The sequence below is a fragment of the Sapajus apella genome, unplaced genomic scaffold, assembly GCF_009761245.1.
Source record: "Sapajus apella isolate SASKATOON/1434 unplaced genomic scaffold, GSC_monkey_1.0 scaffold2, whole genome shotgun sequence".
In the NCBI taxonomy this organism is placed as follows: Eukaryota; Metazoa; Chordata; class Mammalia; order Primates; family Cebidae; genus Sapajus; species Sapajus apella.
Window position 1 is genome coordinate 67,222,140 of NW_022436942.1, and position 15,015 is coordinate 67,237,154.

General features: G+C 46.6%; 1 protein-coding gene across 1 annotated transcript; it reads left to right on the forward strand.

Annotated features, from left to right (window-relative positions):
- Positions 1 to 481: 481 nt before the first annotated feature.
- UNG (uracil DNA glycosylase) lies at positions 482 to 11,528 on the forward strand. The gene is made up of 7 exons (XM_032300803.1): positions 482 to 706; positions 1,322 to 1,528; positions 2,086 to 2,181; positions 4,573 to 4,670; positions 5,625 to 5,713; positions 7,141 to 7,319; positions 11,243 to 11,528. Exons 1-7 carry the CDS (start codon positions 575 to 577, stop codon positions 11,381 to 11,383), a joined length of 942 nt encoding a protein of 313 aa, XP_032156694.1. The 5' UTR covers positions 482 to 574; the 3' UTR covers positions 11,384 to 11,528.
- The last annotated feature ends 3,487 nt before the right edge of the window (positions 11,529 to 15,015 follow it).

A 15,015-nucleotide genomic window follows, 5' to 3' on the forward strand; every position in this document is an offset into this window, starting at 1 on the left:
CTCGGATTACAGTGTAGGGATAACAGGCCTGAGCCATCAAGCCTGGGCAGTACTATTATATTGTTCACTGCACTCCCACAACACCCATAAGGGGCAGGTACTTTTCTTCCCCCACCCCCACGCCGCGCCAGGGACGGTCTCGCTCTGTCGCCCAGGCTGGAGTGCAATGGCCGGTTCAAAGCTCACTACAGCTGCGAGCTTCCGGCCTCAAGCGATCCTCCCGCCAGGGCCTCCCAAAGCCCTAGGATTACAGGCACGCGCCACCGCGCCCGGCTTTTTTTTCTTGCAGCTGAGCCTGGAGAGACTTTCCAATGGTCAGAGTTAAGCCGAAGGCACAAGGCGAATGAAATAATAGGCCCCGAGGCACCATTGCACGCCCCACCTCCTCCCAGGGGCGTTGCAAGGCAGCCCCTCCCGCACATGCGCACTGGGCCTTCCACAGCCCCCCGCCCCCAGCAAAGCCCCCCGCTCGGAGCATGCGCGGGCCGCTTGGCGCCAATTGCTGACCGCCACAGCCAGGACCAGCTTCGCGGGTTCCCCGGCGGCGCGCATTCGCTGCCTCCTCGGCTCCGGGATGATCGGCCAGAAGACGCTCTACTCCTTCTTCTCCCCTAGCCCCGCCAGGAAGCGACACGCCCCCAGCCCCGAGCCGGCTGATTTGGGGACTGTCGTGGTGGCCGTGGCTGAAGAGAACGGAGATGCGGCGGTGAGGCGCAGCGTGGGGCCGGGGCTGGGGTGGTGAAGGGGGAGGAAGGTAGTGGGCCCCGTCTGATTGAGGGCGTGCAGGAGCGCGCCTCTGTCTCCGTACCCTAGCTCCCCTTTCCAAACAGCCCCCACGTGTTCAAAACAGCCGCCGCGGTCACCCCTTGGGCCGCCATGCTGAGGGGTCAGCCAATGGGAACGCGCCTCGGGGCCCAGCGCGCCAATCCGCGCGCCGTAGGCCCGCCTTGCTCGGCCTGCTGTCCAATCAGAAGAGAGGGGGCGGGACCTAGAGGGAAGGTTTTTGCCGCGAAAAGGCCACGTGGGGACGCGGGGGGCGGGTCTGGCGGGGCGGGGTGTCTCTGTGCAGGGTCCCCAGTCCCCGCGATACCCCTCGGGACCCCGCGGGGACGCTTCCCAGCCCGTCTTCCCGCTCCAGTTTAGAACCTAACTCCCAATTCCCGGGCCAGGCCTAGCCCTGGGCTCCTATTGTCCGGTTTTTCTGAGTCCTCCACAAATGGGCATCTTCTGCCTTGGGCCGTGGGGGTTGGGCCGGAAGCTGCGGACGCCTGGGAAGGGGCCGCTACAGTTCTGGAGCCGCCTCTGCGGGGACTTCTTGCAGGCCAGGCCCGCCAAGAAGGCTCGGGCCGAGCAGGATGAGCCCGGGACGCCACCCTCCTCGCCGCTGAGCGCGGAGCAGTTGGACCGGATCCAGAGGAACAAGGCCGCGGCCCTCCTCAGACTCGCGGCCCGCAACGTGCCCGTGGGCTTTGGGGAGAGCTGGAAGAAGCACCTCAGCGGGGAGTTCGGGAAACCGTATTTTATCAAGGTGAATATGGAAATACACCTTCCATAAGGGTAAATGTGGAAGCTGCCGGCCCTTTGTCTTGTTAGTGTAGCCGGCCAAGTACACGTTTCCGTAGGCTCAGGTTGTACCCCCTTCAACGTCCTTTACTCACATAGGGGTTTAAGAAAGCCATGATGTTTTAATCTGCACCTTTATATTGGTTAAAGTTGTTAATGACCGGTGAGATGGTATCATGGCTTCATTTTAGCCACACAGTGTGCTGTCCAGGAAAGGCTGGCATAGTAAAACCACCAACCATCCTGAATGAAACCTGGCTTGACGTTTAAAAAGAAACGGGGAGCAGTGGCACTGTCAGGACCCAGCCCAGAGAAAGAGGCAGGGAATTGACCTGATTGAACCACTTAGGTGAGGGACAGGCACTGTTATAGTTTGTTGTTTTTTTAAAAAAAAAAAATTTGGATATAAAACATGACCAAGAACTAACGATGTTCCAAATAACATGCCCTAGAAGCTTTCTTATGAATTCTTATGGTTTCCAATGAGAATCTGATTTTAAGTCTAGTTTATCTTTAAATCAGCTAATGGGATTTGTTGCAGAAGAAAGAAAGCATTACACAGTTTATCCACCCCAACACCAAGTCTTCACCTGGACCCAGATGTGTGACATAAGAGATGTAAGTATAAGTTGTTGATGATTTTTATTGGGGAGAAGGAGTCAAATAGTATTTTTAAATTAGGGACACCGGAGTTAAGCCACAGTCCATCATTCAGTAGTAAATAAAACACTGAAATTGTGAGGTTTGGCTGACTGTATTTCAGCCTATATTTAGTCTTTTTAGTGTTTAACACGTGGTATTTATACAGCAAAAAGGAAAAATAAGTACATCCTATGCTCTTATTTCTTTTTTTTTGTTTGTTTTTTTTTTTAAATCTGGAAACCTCTCGCAGTGTTACATACTACGGTGGTGTCAATGAAGTTCAAACTGACACACAAAACAGTTCGATGTTTCACAGCTATAGTCAAACCCACCTTGACCTGACCATGCCGTCTTATAGTTAGCACTTTCAAGCTCTTTACTTTTGGCCTGAATGGTTTTATGGTTAACAGATCCCTTTGCTTTAGTTCATCTTACATAACAGTTGCTGCTTGTCGGCTCTCATCAGTCTCATGTTCAAAAGTCCGTGGGGCCGGGCACGGTGGCTCATGCCTGTAACCCTAGCACTTCGGGAGGCCAAGGTGGGAAGGTCACTTGACGTCAGGAGTTCAAGACCAGCCTGGCCAACATGGTGAAACCCGGACTCTCCTAAAATACAAAAATTAGCAAGGCAAGATTGGGCACGCCTGTAATCCCAGCTATTCTTGGGGTTGAGGTGGGAGAATCATCTGAACCCTGGAGGTGGAGGTTGCAGTGTGCCCCAGATCACACCACCACACTCCAGCCTAGGTGACAGAGCCAGACTCTGGTCTCAAAAAAAAAAAAAAAAAAAAAAAAAACTGTGGCTCTTTACTGTTGAACTATGAAAGCAGAGCAACCCTCTTTAAATAGGGCTGTGTCCTACCCCTCAGCCTTACCTCCAGCTCCCACTCCAGAGCTGGGCAGTGTGACAAACCCCTCCCGACACTTCTGTCTCTTAAAAATCAAGTGGATGCCTCTGTGGCGCCTCCTTGAATCCTGTTGCCTGCTATCTCTATGATCTGGTTTTCCTAAGATGCATTTAACACCTGCTGATATTGGATTTTAGGTTTCTTACCCATTTTCCTCCCCCATTTTGTAAACTGGGGCACGAATCTTGTGATTTAATGAATACCTGTGAAATGAAATAGAAGTGAAATAGTTGAATAAACCATCCTGATAAGGCAGCCACGCCTAATACTTAGAAAATCTTGGAAGCTTAATTTTAGAACATGAACTTGGAATCTAGCTCTTTGGTTTTGAAACTAAATTAAATCTCATTAAAATCAGTACTAGTTTGCTTCTTGTTTGAATGCCCTATTCTGAATACCAGTGATCAATATAAACCGAATATTTTGAGAGAATACTCAAAAACAAGTTTCAAACCTGTGAGGATCAGATGGGCCAGTGGGGCTTCTTGACAGACCAGCATTGGGAGAGTGTGGGAGTTTAGGTAGCTCACCCAGGATCCTCCCTCTAGGGCCAGAAGCCCTGAGCCCAAAAGCTGCCCTGCAGGGACGGGTTGTTTCACAAGAGAATAGGTTGGCATGATGTGAGCACCAAGGGGAAGGACAAGTGGTCCCCAAAAGTCTCCTGGACATGGGAACATCTGGAGCTGGATTCTGAAGGATAGAGCTCGTCAGCTATAAGGAAGAGTCTAAGGACACAATGAGCAGAAGCTTGAGAATGAAGACTAGATGGGTGGGCACTGGATGGAAAGGATGAGCTGGCCTGTGTCCCAACACTGACTGTAATCGGGACCTTATTTCATTGCCTCTTGCCACCTATTCCTACGGCCCTTTCTATCTGACCTCGTTCTCTTCTGGGTCTGCCTGTTAGAGGATATAGGGGAGCAGACACCCTCATATGCTGCTGGTGAGAAATCTGAATTGCTTTAACTTGTTGGAAAAATAACTAGGGGTCAGGCACAGTGGCTCATGCCGTAATCCCAGCATTTTGAGAAGCCTAGGAGGGGGAATTGCGTGATCTCAAGAGTTTGAGACTGGCCTCAGCAACATAAGGGAGACCCTGTCTCTACAAAAAAGAATGTTTTTAAATTAGGTGGGTGTCGTGGTGCACTCCTGTGGTCCCAGCTACTCTGGAGGCTCAGGTGGGAGGACCACTTGAGCCCAGGAGGGTGAGGCTGCCATGAGCTGTGATCACACCACTGCACTTCAGCCTGGGCGACAAAGCAAAACCCTGTCTCAAAAAATTAAAAAGGCAGCTAGGTACATATCTTTGAAAGTTTAAAATACGCTTATCCTTTGACCAGCAACTCTGCTGTTAGCAGTCTATGGCATAGAAGTGTTTCGTTTGTTTTGTTTATGTTTACGCAAAGGTCTATGCTGCCTACATTACAATATTTAATTCCTGACCCTTGGTGGTTTACAGGTGAAAGTTGTCATCCTGGGACAGGATCCATATCATGGACCTAATCAAGCTCACGGGCTCTGCTTTAGTGTTCAAAGGCCTGTTCCACCTCCGCCCAGGTACAGATGCTTTACAGATGACTGCAATCCATTCGTGATTCCTTTCAGATGTGTACTTAGCCTATTACAAGTGGGACTATCTCAGGCACTTTCACCAGCCTTGGAGGAGGATTTCTCAACCTCAACACCATTGACACTTGGAGCTGAGTCATTCTTTGTTGTGGAGGAGGAGAGGAGTCCTGTGCTATTGTGGGATCTTGAGCTGCATCCCTGGCCTCTACCACTGGATGCCAGGAGCAACCCCCAACTCATGACAATGGAAAATGTGCACACATTGCCAAAAGTCCCTTGGAGGGGGTAAAATCATCCCTGGTTAAGAACCACTGCTTTGGGCTGGGCGCAGTGGCTCACCCCTGTAATCCCAGCCCTTTGGGAAGCTGAGGTGCATGGATCATGAGGTCAGGAGTTGGAGACCAGGCTGGCCAACATGGTGAAACTCCGTCTCTACTAAAAATACAAAAATTAGCCGGGCGCGGTGGCAGGCACCTGTAATCCCAGCTACTCGGGAGACTGAGGCACGAGAATCACTTGAACCCAGGAGGCGGATGTTGCAGTGAGCCAAGATCACGCCACTATACTCTAGCCTGGGTGACAGTGCGAGACTCTGTCTCAAAAGAAAAAGAAAAAAAAACACTGCTTTGGAGGATTTGGTGTGTAATATATATACATAAATACGCTAAGGACAGAAAACTGTCACTGAGCAGCAGTGGGGTTGGGGTTGTAACTGCTGCGTTGATTTACTTATGTTTTCCTAAGTGCTCTTCCAAGCATGGACTAAAGTAAAGGCCTTTGGCAGATGGACCTGTTAGATGGAGGACTGGTGCCATATGTGCCAGTGTCCCTTCCAAAGGCTGGCTATAACTTCTAACCTTTTCACATGTGTCTTAGACGTTACTGAACTTTCAAATTATGCCTAAGATTCTGATTTTTGTTTTTCTTGTGGCTTGCTTTCAGTTTGGAGAACATTTATAGAGAGCTGTCTACAGACATAGAGGGTTTTGTCCATCCTGGCCATGGAGATTTATCTGGGTGGGCCAAGCAAGGTAAGCCAGCTGCTGCTAGATCTTTTTTGTTTGTTTGTTTTTGTTTTTTCTTTTGAGACTGAGTCTCACTCTGTTGCCCAGGCTAGATATATTGCAGTGGTGTGATCTTGGCTCACTGCAATCTCTGCCTCCGGGTTCAAGCGATTATTATGCTTCAGCCTCCTAAGTAGCTGGGACCACAGGCATGAGCACCATACCTGGCCAATTTTTTTTTTTGGTATTTTTAGTAGAGACAGGGTTTTACCGTGTTGGCCAGGCTGGTCTCGAACTCCTAACCTCAGGTCATCCACCCGCCTCAGCCTTCCAAAGTGCTGGGATTACAGATGTGAACCACCACTCCTGGCCTGCTGAATGTTTTTTAGACTAATACCGAGAGTCTTTTCTGTCTCGTTTATATTTTTAAAGGGTTGTAATAAAGAACTAGAGAATGCTAATAATTAAGTGACTAATTTATAGATGAAAAAAAAATCTGTTTTATCCTGCAGCCAGTGTTTGCTTGCTTGCTTGCTTTTCTTTTTTTTTTTTTTCTTTTCTTTCCTTTTTTCTTTCTTTTTTTTTTTTTTTTTTCTGTTTTTGAGACAGAGTCTCACTCTGTCACCCAGGCTGAAGTGCAGTAGTGTGATCATGGCTCACTGTAGCCTCAAACTCCCAGGCTGAAGTGATCCTCCCACCTCAGCCTCCCAGGTAGCTGGGACCACAGGAGCATACCACTGTGCCTGGCTGATTTTTAAAATTATTTTGTAGAGATGGCTACTATGTTGCCCAAGCCAATCTTGAACTCCTGGCCTTGAGACCCTCCCAGGTGCCAAGTGCCTGGCCACTTATGTTAATTACAGTTTGCAAGACAAAGATTTGTTCCTTGTTAATATTTTAAATTTATCCATTTCACTTCTGACTACTCTGAACGTGGCCATAGTCTGTTCATTTTGACATTTGGGTTGTTAATACCTATCTGGGAGATTTTTCTTTTAATTATTTTCATGTTTTTTTCTTATTTCTTTACAGATGCATTTTTTCTGCTTATGTACCTTTTTTTTTTTTTTTTTTAAACTGTACAAGCAGGATACGGAAAGAATGTTCACTCTTTGATTTCTTTCTATTTGATTTTCATTTATGTGAAACATTTTGGCCTGCTTTTTGTGTTCTGTGTTATTTAATATCACTTAGGATATTTTTTAGGACAATCCCTCTTGACAAAGGATATAAGGCATGTTCACTGCAGTAAAATTGGAAGAAGCCGAAAGGGCAGCGGTGAGAATAGAACTCTCTAATCCTGTGCAGAGGTCACTGCTGGCCGTACGGCCTATTTCATTCAGCTGCACTGGATCCCATCAAGCACGGGTTTCATTATGGATTTAGCCCCTATTGCTGGGTATGGGGCTGATTTGCCTGAGCCTGCATTTAACCTATTTCTCTCGTGTGTGTAGGTGTTCTGCTACTCAACGCTGTCCTCACGGTTCGGGCACATCAAGCCAACTCTCATAAGGAGAGAGGCTGGGAGCAATTCACCGATGCAGTTGTGTCCTGGCTAAATCAGAACACGAATGGCCTTGTTTTCTTGCTCTGGGGCTCTTATGCTCAGAAGAAGGGCAGTGCCATTGATAGGGTATGTTTTTTTTTTTTTTTTAAAAAACACCTTGAAACAAAGTAAAGGGTTCTAGGTATCCCAAATATATTTTCCCTTAGGCCTGTTTATAAGGGTTTCCCATTGAAAACTGAGAAGAATTTAGACAAATTGTAGGAGTGATGAGTTGTGTATGAGGAAAGCAACTGGCCAGCTTGACTGAGTGCAGCTGGTGCTGTAGGCAGTAGAGACGGGGTTCACCGTGTTGGCAAGGCTGGTCCTGAACTCCTGACCTCAAGTGATCTGCCCACCTTGGCCTCCTAAAGTGCTGGAATTACAGGAGTGAGCCACTGCACCTGGCCAGGTTGAGCACTTTGCATGCAGTATCTTACTTGACTCAGAAGGGCTTTGAGGTTGCCATACACTTGTATGAGTGACCTAAGATCTGATGTGTATGAACTGGTGAGATCTGATTATCTAGTTATGTAAGAAGTGTGCGTGGGAGTAATTGCTAATCTCTATCTCCTAGGGAGGCTTTGGCCAGTGTTGTTTTTACTCAGTATATTGGTAGTCTTTAATCATGCTTTGGTCTGAAAGGAAACAGTTAAAGTAGCTTGATCATTAAAGGCAAGTGGCATATCTCCAGCCCAGTGTCTGTCCTGATCTATAGCGTACCTTCTTACTATTAACATACCAAATCCAACATTTTCCAGACGAAATTTCTCCTTTCCTCATCCATGCCTCACTAAACTTGCTTCTCTGTACTCCCTAGCAGTGAAAAGCACCACCATCTGCCTGGTTGTCCAAGCAGAAATCTGATTCCATTACTGACACCTGCCTACCTTTCCACCCTCTTCTGTCTTTTTTTTTTACCCCCTTCCCATATACAATCAGTCATTCATATCTGTGTTATTTCTTCCCCCTCCAAGTCTGTCCCCGCCTGACCACCTTTGCCTTCATTCAGGCCTTCACCTCATCTTCCCTGGAGGGTTCAGTGGCTGAAGAGCTGATTTTGGCGGCAGGGGTGGCCCCCAGCCTTAACTTTATCCCTGTTTGCACTCCAATTGCTAGGCTGACCCATTCCCCTTTCCTTTTTCACTGTGCCCCACTTCCCTGCCTTTGCCTACCCTGCTTGCTCTGCTCACGTTGTAGAGGTCATTTTCTTCTGAGCTCAGCAAGGCTGACATTTAAGGGGCCTGTGCTGCTTGCGTGTGTGTTCAGTGTTTGATGTCCGTGACTTCTAATAACACTCAGCACTCGGGATCCCCCTTTGATTTGTCACAGTAACTTCATAAGCTGGGCGCTATTGTTATTCCCAGTCTACAGATGAAAACTGAAGCAGCTGAGTTGCAGCAACTTCCATGTGGTACAGCTACTGACTGGCAGAGATAGGCCTCGACCCCAGGCAGTCAGGCTCCAGGCTCTGTGTCCTTCACCACACTGGGCTGCTCGGCTTTAATCACCCCACATCACCCCTCCTGGACCGACCCCTTGAAGGCAGCAGTATTTTAAGAAACAGTGATTTGTTTGTTAGTTTTTATACATATACAGAAAAGAATTAAGAAGAAAGCAAAAATGAGCTGTATCCCCCTGTTGAAATACCTATAGTTGACATTTTTAAAAAACCAAAGTAGTCATGTGCCATATAATGATGTTTCAGTCATAAACTACATATATGATGGTGGTCCCATAAGATTATAATATTGTATATTTACTGCATGTTTTCCACATTTAGATACACAAGTACCTACCATTGTGTCACAGTTGCTTACAGGATTCAGTACAGTAACGAGCTGTACAGGTTTGTAGCCAGGAGCGATAGGCTACACCATATAGCCTAGTGTAGTAGATTATCCTGCCTGGGTTTGTGTACAGACACCCTATGGTGTACACATAGCAGTGAAACTGCCTAACAGCACATTTCTCAGAATGTATTCCTGTCATTAGGTCAGGTATGACTATTGCTTTTTTTTCTTTTGAAACAGGGTCTTGCTCTGTCACCCAGGTTGGAGTGCACTGGCCCAATCTCAGCTCACTGCAGCCTTGACCTCCTAGGCTCAAACAGTCCTCCCACCTTAGCCTCCTGAGTAGCCGGAACCACAGGCATGCACCACCATGCTGGCTAATTTTGTGTTTTTTGTAGAGACAGGGTTTCCCCATGTTGCCCAGGCTGGTCTTGAATTCCTGGACTTAAAACGATCCTCCTGCTTCAGCCTCCCAAAGTGCTGGGATTATAGGCCTGAGCTACCACACCTGGCTGCCAACTATTCCATTTTTGTGGTGAAATTTCTTGTTTTTTGTTTTTTTGTTTTTAATTCTTCCTTAGGAACTGTAAGACTCTTCAACCAGTTCAGAAAGGCACAAATTGGAAAGTAAATGGCTTCCAGTGTTTCTTTCCCTTAAAGGAAATACAAAATACAGTGTCTTGAGTTTTTTTCTAAAGTTTTTTAAAAATGAAATTATTTTGCATTTTGTTTACTTGATAAATTTTGGTGGTCATCTCATATCAGTATATTTATCTCTCACATGTTTTTCTAGGAGTTAGGTGGTGTTACACTGTAAGAACTTTAGTTCTATAACACTGGATTGTATACTAGGTTTTAGCTGACACAAGGAGCACGTCAGTGAATCCCTTTATATGTACCTATTTGTGTAGGTACACCTGGTCCCTGCCTTATGAAGTTTGACTTGATTTTTTTTTTTTTTTTTTTTGACTTTACACTGGTGCATAAACCATACTTGGAGCACTCATACTTTTTTTTACTTTTTTTTACTTTTTTTTTTTTCTTTAAGAGAGAAGGTCTCTTGGCTGGGAGCAGTGGCTCATGTTTGTAATCCCAGCACTTTGAGAAGCCACGGTGGGCGGATCACTTGAACTCAGGAGTTTGAGAACAGCCTGGGCAACATAGAAAGACCCTGTCTCTAAAAAACAAAAAATTAGCCTGGCGTGGTGGCATGCACCTGTGATTCCAGCTACTCAGGAGGCTGAGGTGGGAGAATCGCTTGAGCCTGGGAGGCAGAGGCTGCAGTGAGCCACAGTCATGCCACTACACTCTATGCTGGGTGACAGAGTGAGAACTCGTCTCAAAAAAGACCTTGCCCTGTCACCTAGGCTGGAGTGCAGTGGCATGATTATAGATAGCTTTCTGCAGCCTCGAACTCCTGGGCTCAAGTAATCCTCCCGCCTCTGTCTCCTGTGTAGCTAGGACTCCAGGTGCGCGCCATCGTACTTGGCTAACTTTTAAATTTTGGTGTAGAGATGGGGTCTTGCCATGTTGCCCAGGCTGGTTGTGAACTCCTGGCCCCATGCAGTCCTCCCACCTTGGCCTCCCAAAGCACTGGGATTGCCGGTGTGAGCCACCATGACGGGCCCCATTCTATTTTTCACTTTCAGTACAGTGTTCAATGAGTTACATGAAGTACTCAACACTTTATTATAAAGTAAGCTTTGTTTTGCCCAGCTGTAGGCTGGTGTAAGTGTTCTGAGCATATGTAAGGTAGGGTAGGTTAGGCTGTGATGGTCAGCAGGTTATATGTCGTAAATGCATCTTCGACTTAGGATATGTTCTACTTAGGATGGGTTTTCCACGGTGTTAACCCCGTCCGTTGTATTAATAAGTTGAGGAGTTACCTGTGTATGTATGCATCATGATGTCCTTTAGCAAATACAATCTTAGCAGTGGAAATTGCTGGCTATATGATAGGGGTACTCAAAAATCGCGTAATTGCCCATTTGAAGGCTGAGGCTGGTCCTCTTTGCATCTCAGAGCCTAGCAAAGGTAGGTAGCTACTCAACAGATGGACTTACCCTCTAATGCAAATACTGAGTGCTCCGCTTAGGGAAGTGAGAGAATTTACAGAGGGCAAAGGGGAATTGCATAGGGTCTTAAAGTGCCCCAGCCACAGTCCTTTTTAAAAAAAAAAAAGTCCCAAGTCTACCACCTTTTATTCTTGATCTTTTTCAGAAGCGGCACCATGTCCTACAGACGGCTCACCCCTCCCCGTTGTCAGTGTATAGAGGGTTCTTTGGATGTAGACACTTTTCTAAGACCAATGAGCTGCTGCGGAAGTCTGGCAAGAAGCCCATCGACTGGAAGGAGCTGTGATCGGCAGCTGAGGGGTGGCCTGTCTCCACTGGTTTCTTTTGAGAAGCTGCTGTTAACGTTTTTGTCAGTTATGAAGTTCCACTGAAAATTTTCCTGTTAATTCTTAAATACTCTGCATAAGGAGGAAAAGCTTCCAAAAAGCAGCCATGAACCAGGCTGCCCAGGAATGGCAGCTGTATTCAGCCACAAACAGCAAAGGCTACCCTTTGACCAAATGTCTTTCTCTGCAGCATGGCTTCAGCCTAAAATACGCCAACTTGTCAGAAGACAGATGAGGTCAAATACTCAGTTGGCTGTCTTTGTCTCCCTTGCCTTTTATGGTGGACGGGAGAACATGTGCACCTTTTAGGCACAGCCCTAGTTTGGTGCCTGCTGTTCGTAGTTTTGCCTGTTTCAGTGACAGGTGTTGGGGTGTTATTGCTTAGAAAGGTACCCTTGTCTCAGCCCTGCAGGGCAGGCATGCCAGTCTCTGCCTGTTCCACTGTCCCCTTGATCTTTGAAGGAGTCCTCAGGCCCCTCAAAGCATAGGGATGTTTTGCAAGTTTCCAGAACCTGGCCCAGAATTTAGGGCTCAATTTCTTGATTGTAGTAGAGGTGAAGATGCTAAGATTGCTGTGAGCCCTATCAGATGGGCTGAGGGAAGTAAGCTGGGTGTTGTCCCTTGAGTGTCGGTGGAATAAGCAGTGGAATTTGAACAAAGAAGAGGAGAAGAGGGAATTTTGTCTTTATGGGGTCAGGATGATTTTCTCCTCGGGTTATCTCCAGTTGGGGTTTTGAGGGCACCATGGACTGTCAAGTGCTTTTTTTTTTACCAACTGAAATCACTTTGGGATATTTTTTTCTGCAACACTGGAATGTTTTAGTTTTTTAAGAAGTACTCATGCAGATATATATATATTTTTTCCCAGTCCTTTTTTTAAGAGACAATATTGGGTCTACACCTTGATCTTGTTAGTGATGCTGTTTTTGCTGTTAGTCGGGTTAGAGTTGGCCCTACGCAGGGTTTGGTAATAAAAGATGGTTAAAAATTTCTCTGTCAAGTGTCCTTTCCATGTCCGGGCCGCAGATCTGTGGACGTCCTTGGGCTGCCCTTGCCTTTGGCGCATGCCGGGGTCCCCATAGCAACCATTGTCTGCGGGAGGGGCTGCCCTTGCTACTCCCCATCCCCCCTGCTTGGTGGAGCCGCCCATCCCTCCGCTAGCTGCGGTGAGCGCTGGGTCCCACCCCCAGCCTGGAGCAGCGCCGCTACTCCAGCACCTTGGAGGGCTGACAGCCTGGTTGCGGTCAGTCAGCCGAGACCCCAAAGGCGCCTTAGCAGAGTATTTCTTCGGAGAACATGGCATGCCGGTCATGGCTGCATTCTGCCAAGCCCTGTGGTCGTTGAGGGAAGCCTCCTCCATCCCCTCTCAGCCCGTATTTCTAGACTCCGAGACATCTGGAACTCGGGGGTGAGGCCAGGGCTTCGGGAAGACTCCCTAGTGGCACACTGGCCCCCAGCCCAGGCTCAGATAGTGGGGGACCGTCAGGTTGCTCTGTGGGATCCCCCAGAGTCCGAAGAAGGAAGCCACAAGTGTGCTTTTTTTTGAGGAGCCTGGCTCTTTCGCCCAGGCTGGAGTGCAGTGGTGCAATCTCGGCTCACTGCAACCTCCACCTTCAGGGTTCAAGTGATCCTCTCACCCCAACCTCCCAAGTAGCTGGAATTACAAGCTGCACCACCACGCCCGGCTAATTTTTGTATTTTTAGTAGAGACGCTTTTAACTAAATGGGCAAGAAAGAAGGCATCCAGCCAGAATCTCAAGATTAGCAACTGCGTTTCTTAAAAGGTCAGGGAGAGGAGACCTTGAAAGTTTGGCTTGAAAATACAGCTTCCTTTCTTTATGTATGTTGGGAAGGGTTTATCATTCTGCATTTTGTGGTCAGCAAACAGGCTTTCAGGAGGAGGATGCATGGTCGTTTTGCCCTCTGGTAACTTTGGGATCTTCCTCTAAACAACAGTGGCTCCCTTTAGCCAAAGGAGAAGTGAAGGGAAAATTGTTCTACACCAGTTAGCTTTTCACACTTCTCTCCCAGTGCGGCACTGGGAGCAGTGAGCTCCAAGTTTCCAGGAATAATTCAAAACACAGTTATTTGGATTTTAAATGTATATATATGTAATTCAATATATACATATATATGAATATATGTATATTGAATATAGTATATATATACATATATTGTATATATATAGTGTCACCACATGACTAAAGTTCAATGTATATGCTATATATGTATATGTATACATATTGAACTTTAGTCATGTGGTGACATTAGAACACAGAGCAGCTTCTTAAGTGGTCTATGACCCTCGGAAAATGTAATCACTGATTCTTTAGAAACGAGGCAACTCGTTTTGATGAACTCTTAGCTATGTGATAGTTGCTTTTTTCTTGTGTCAAGTCTATATTCCTGTACTCAGTATGCAAAGATGCACAAAAGACCATTTTAGCCTTTTAGGTCAGAGGTTGACAAACTTTCTGTGAAGGGTCAGATGATAAATATTTGTGGGTTTGCAGTCACCCGTTCTCTGTGGGAACTGCTCAACAACTCATTGCACAGAAAGCAGCCATGGGCAAAATGTACAGGAACAGGTGAGGTTATGTTCCAATAAGACTTTTTAAATTTATGGACACTGAAATTTCCATTTAACATAATTTTCATGTGTCATGAATTTTTTTTTCTCCTAAGCATTTAGCAAATGTAAAAACCACTCCTAGCTTAGGAGCTATAGGAAAACAGGCATCTCCAGCCATGGTCTACAGACCCCTGTGTGCGCCCACCATCCGTGTGATGGGAACAAAAAGGCAGCAACAGCTAGGTCAGCCCAGGAAAGAAGAAATTTCCCAGTGGAGAGAATGTCTGAGTGGATATTGAAGTTTCCAGCCACGAAGAGGAACATGTGCATTCAACACTGAGGAGCTGGCCTCTGCAAAGTCAGGACCCACGTGCTGGGTGTGGAGCTGGAAGCTTCCACGTGGCAAGGTTTGGGGAGGCTTCTGAGAACCTGGTGGAATGATTCCTGTTTCCTCCCTTCCCAGGTGAGTTAGAGCTCTGAAAGCTTTTGGAATTGGTAATACAAGGAAGTCAGTTATTAATGTTGAACTGGAAACCTCTGGTTTAAGACAATAATTAATTGTGTGAAAGTCATTGACTGCTTTTGATTTGCATCCAAGCAGGGCAAGGTCAGGGACTGTAAATTGTTTGCATTTAAAAAAAATAGACTTTAGCATGTTGCTAGTATGTTTGCATTATTAGATAATACATCTCTCTGTTAAAATTCACTTTCTGCTTCAGTTTGTTCTTCATATAAGTCTTAGCAAAGGTTTGAAGGAGAAGCAAACTTTTTGTTGTATGCATGTGGTGTTGGCTTTTCAACCTTGCCAAACCTTCAAGATATACAAGGAAAAACAGGTTGGGGGGAGGTGCTCTGGGTAACTTTGAAGGGACCTCACATGTTGGCTTGTGCTGACTCAAGCTGAGAAAACTAGAAGATTCCCCTGCTGGAGATGGCCTCCTTGTCTAGAGTCCTTCTGACACTGTAATTTGGGTCCAACAACATAAAGCTTATGTTTAACATTGTAGTTTAACTCAATGG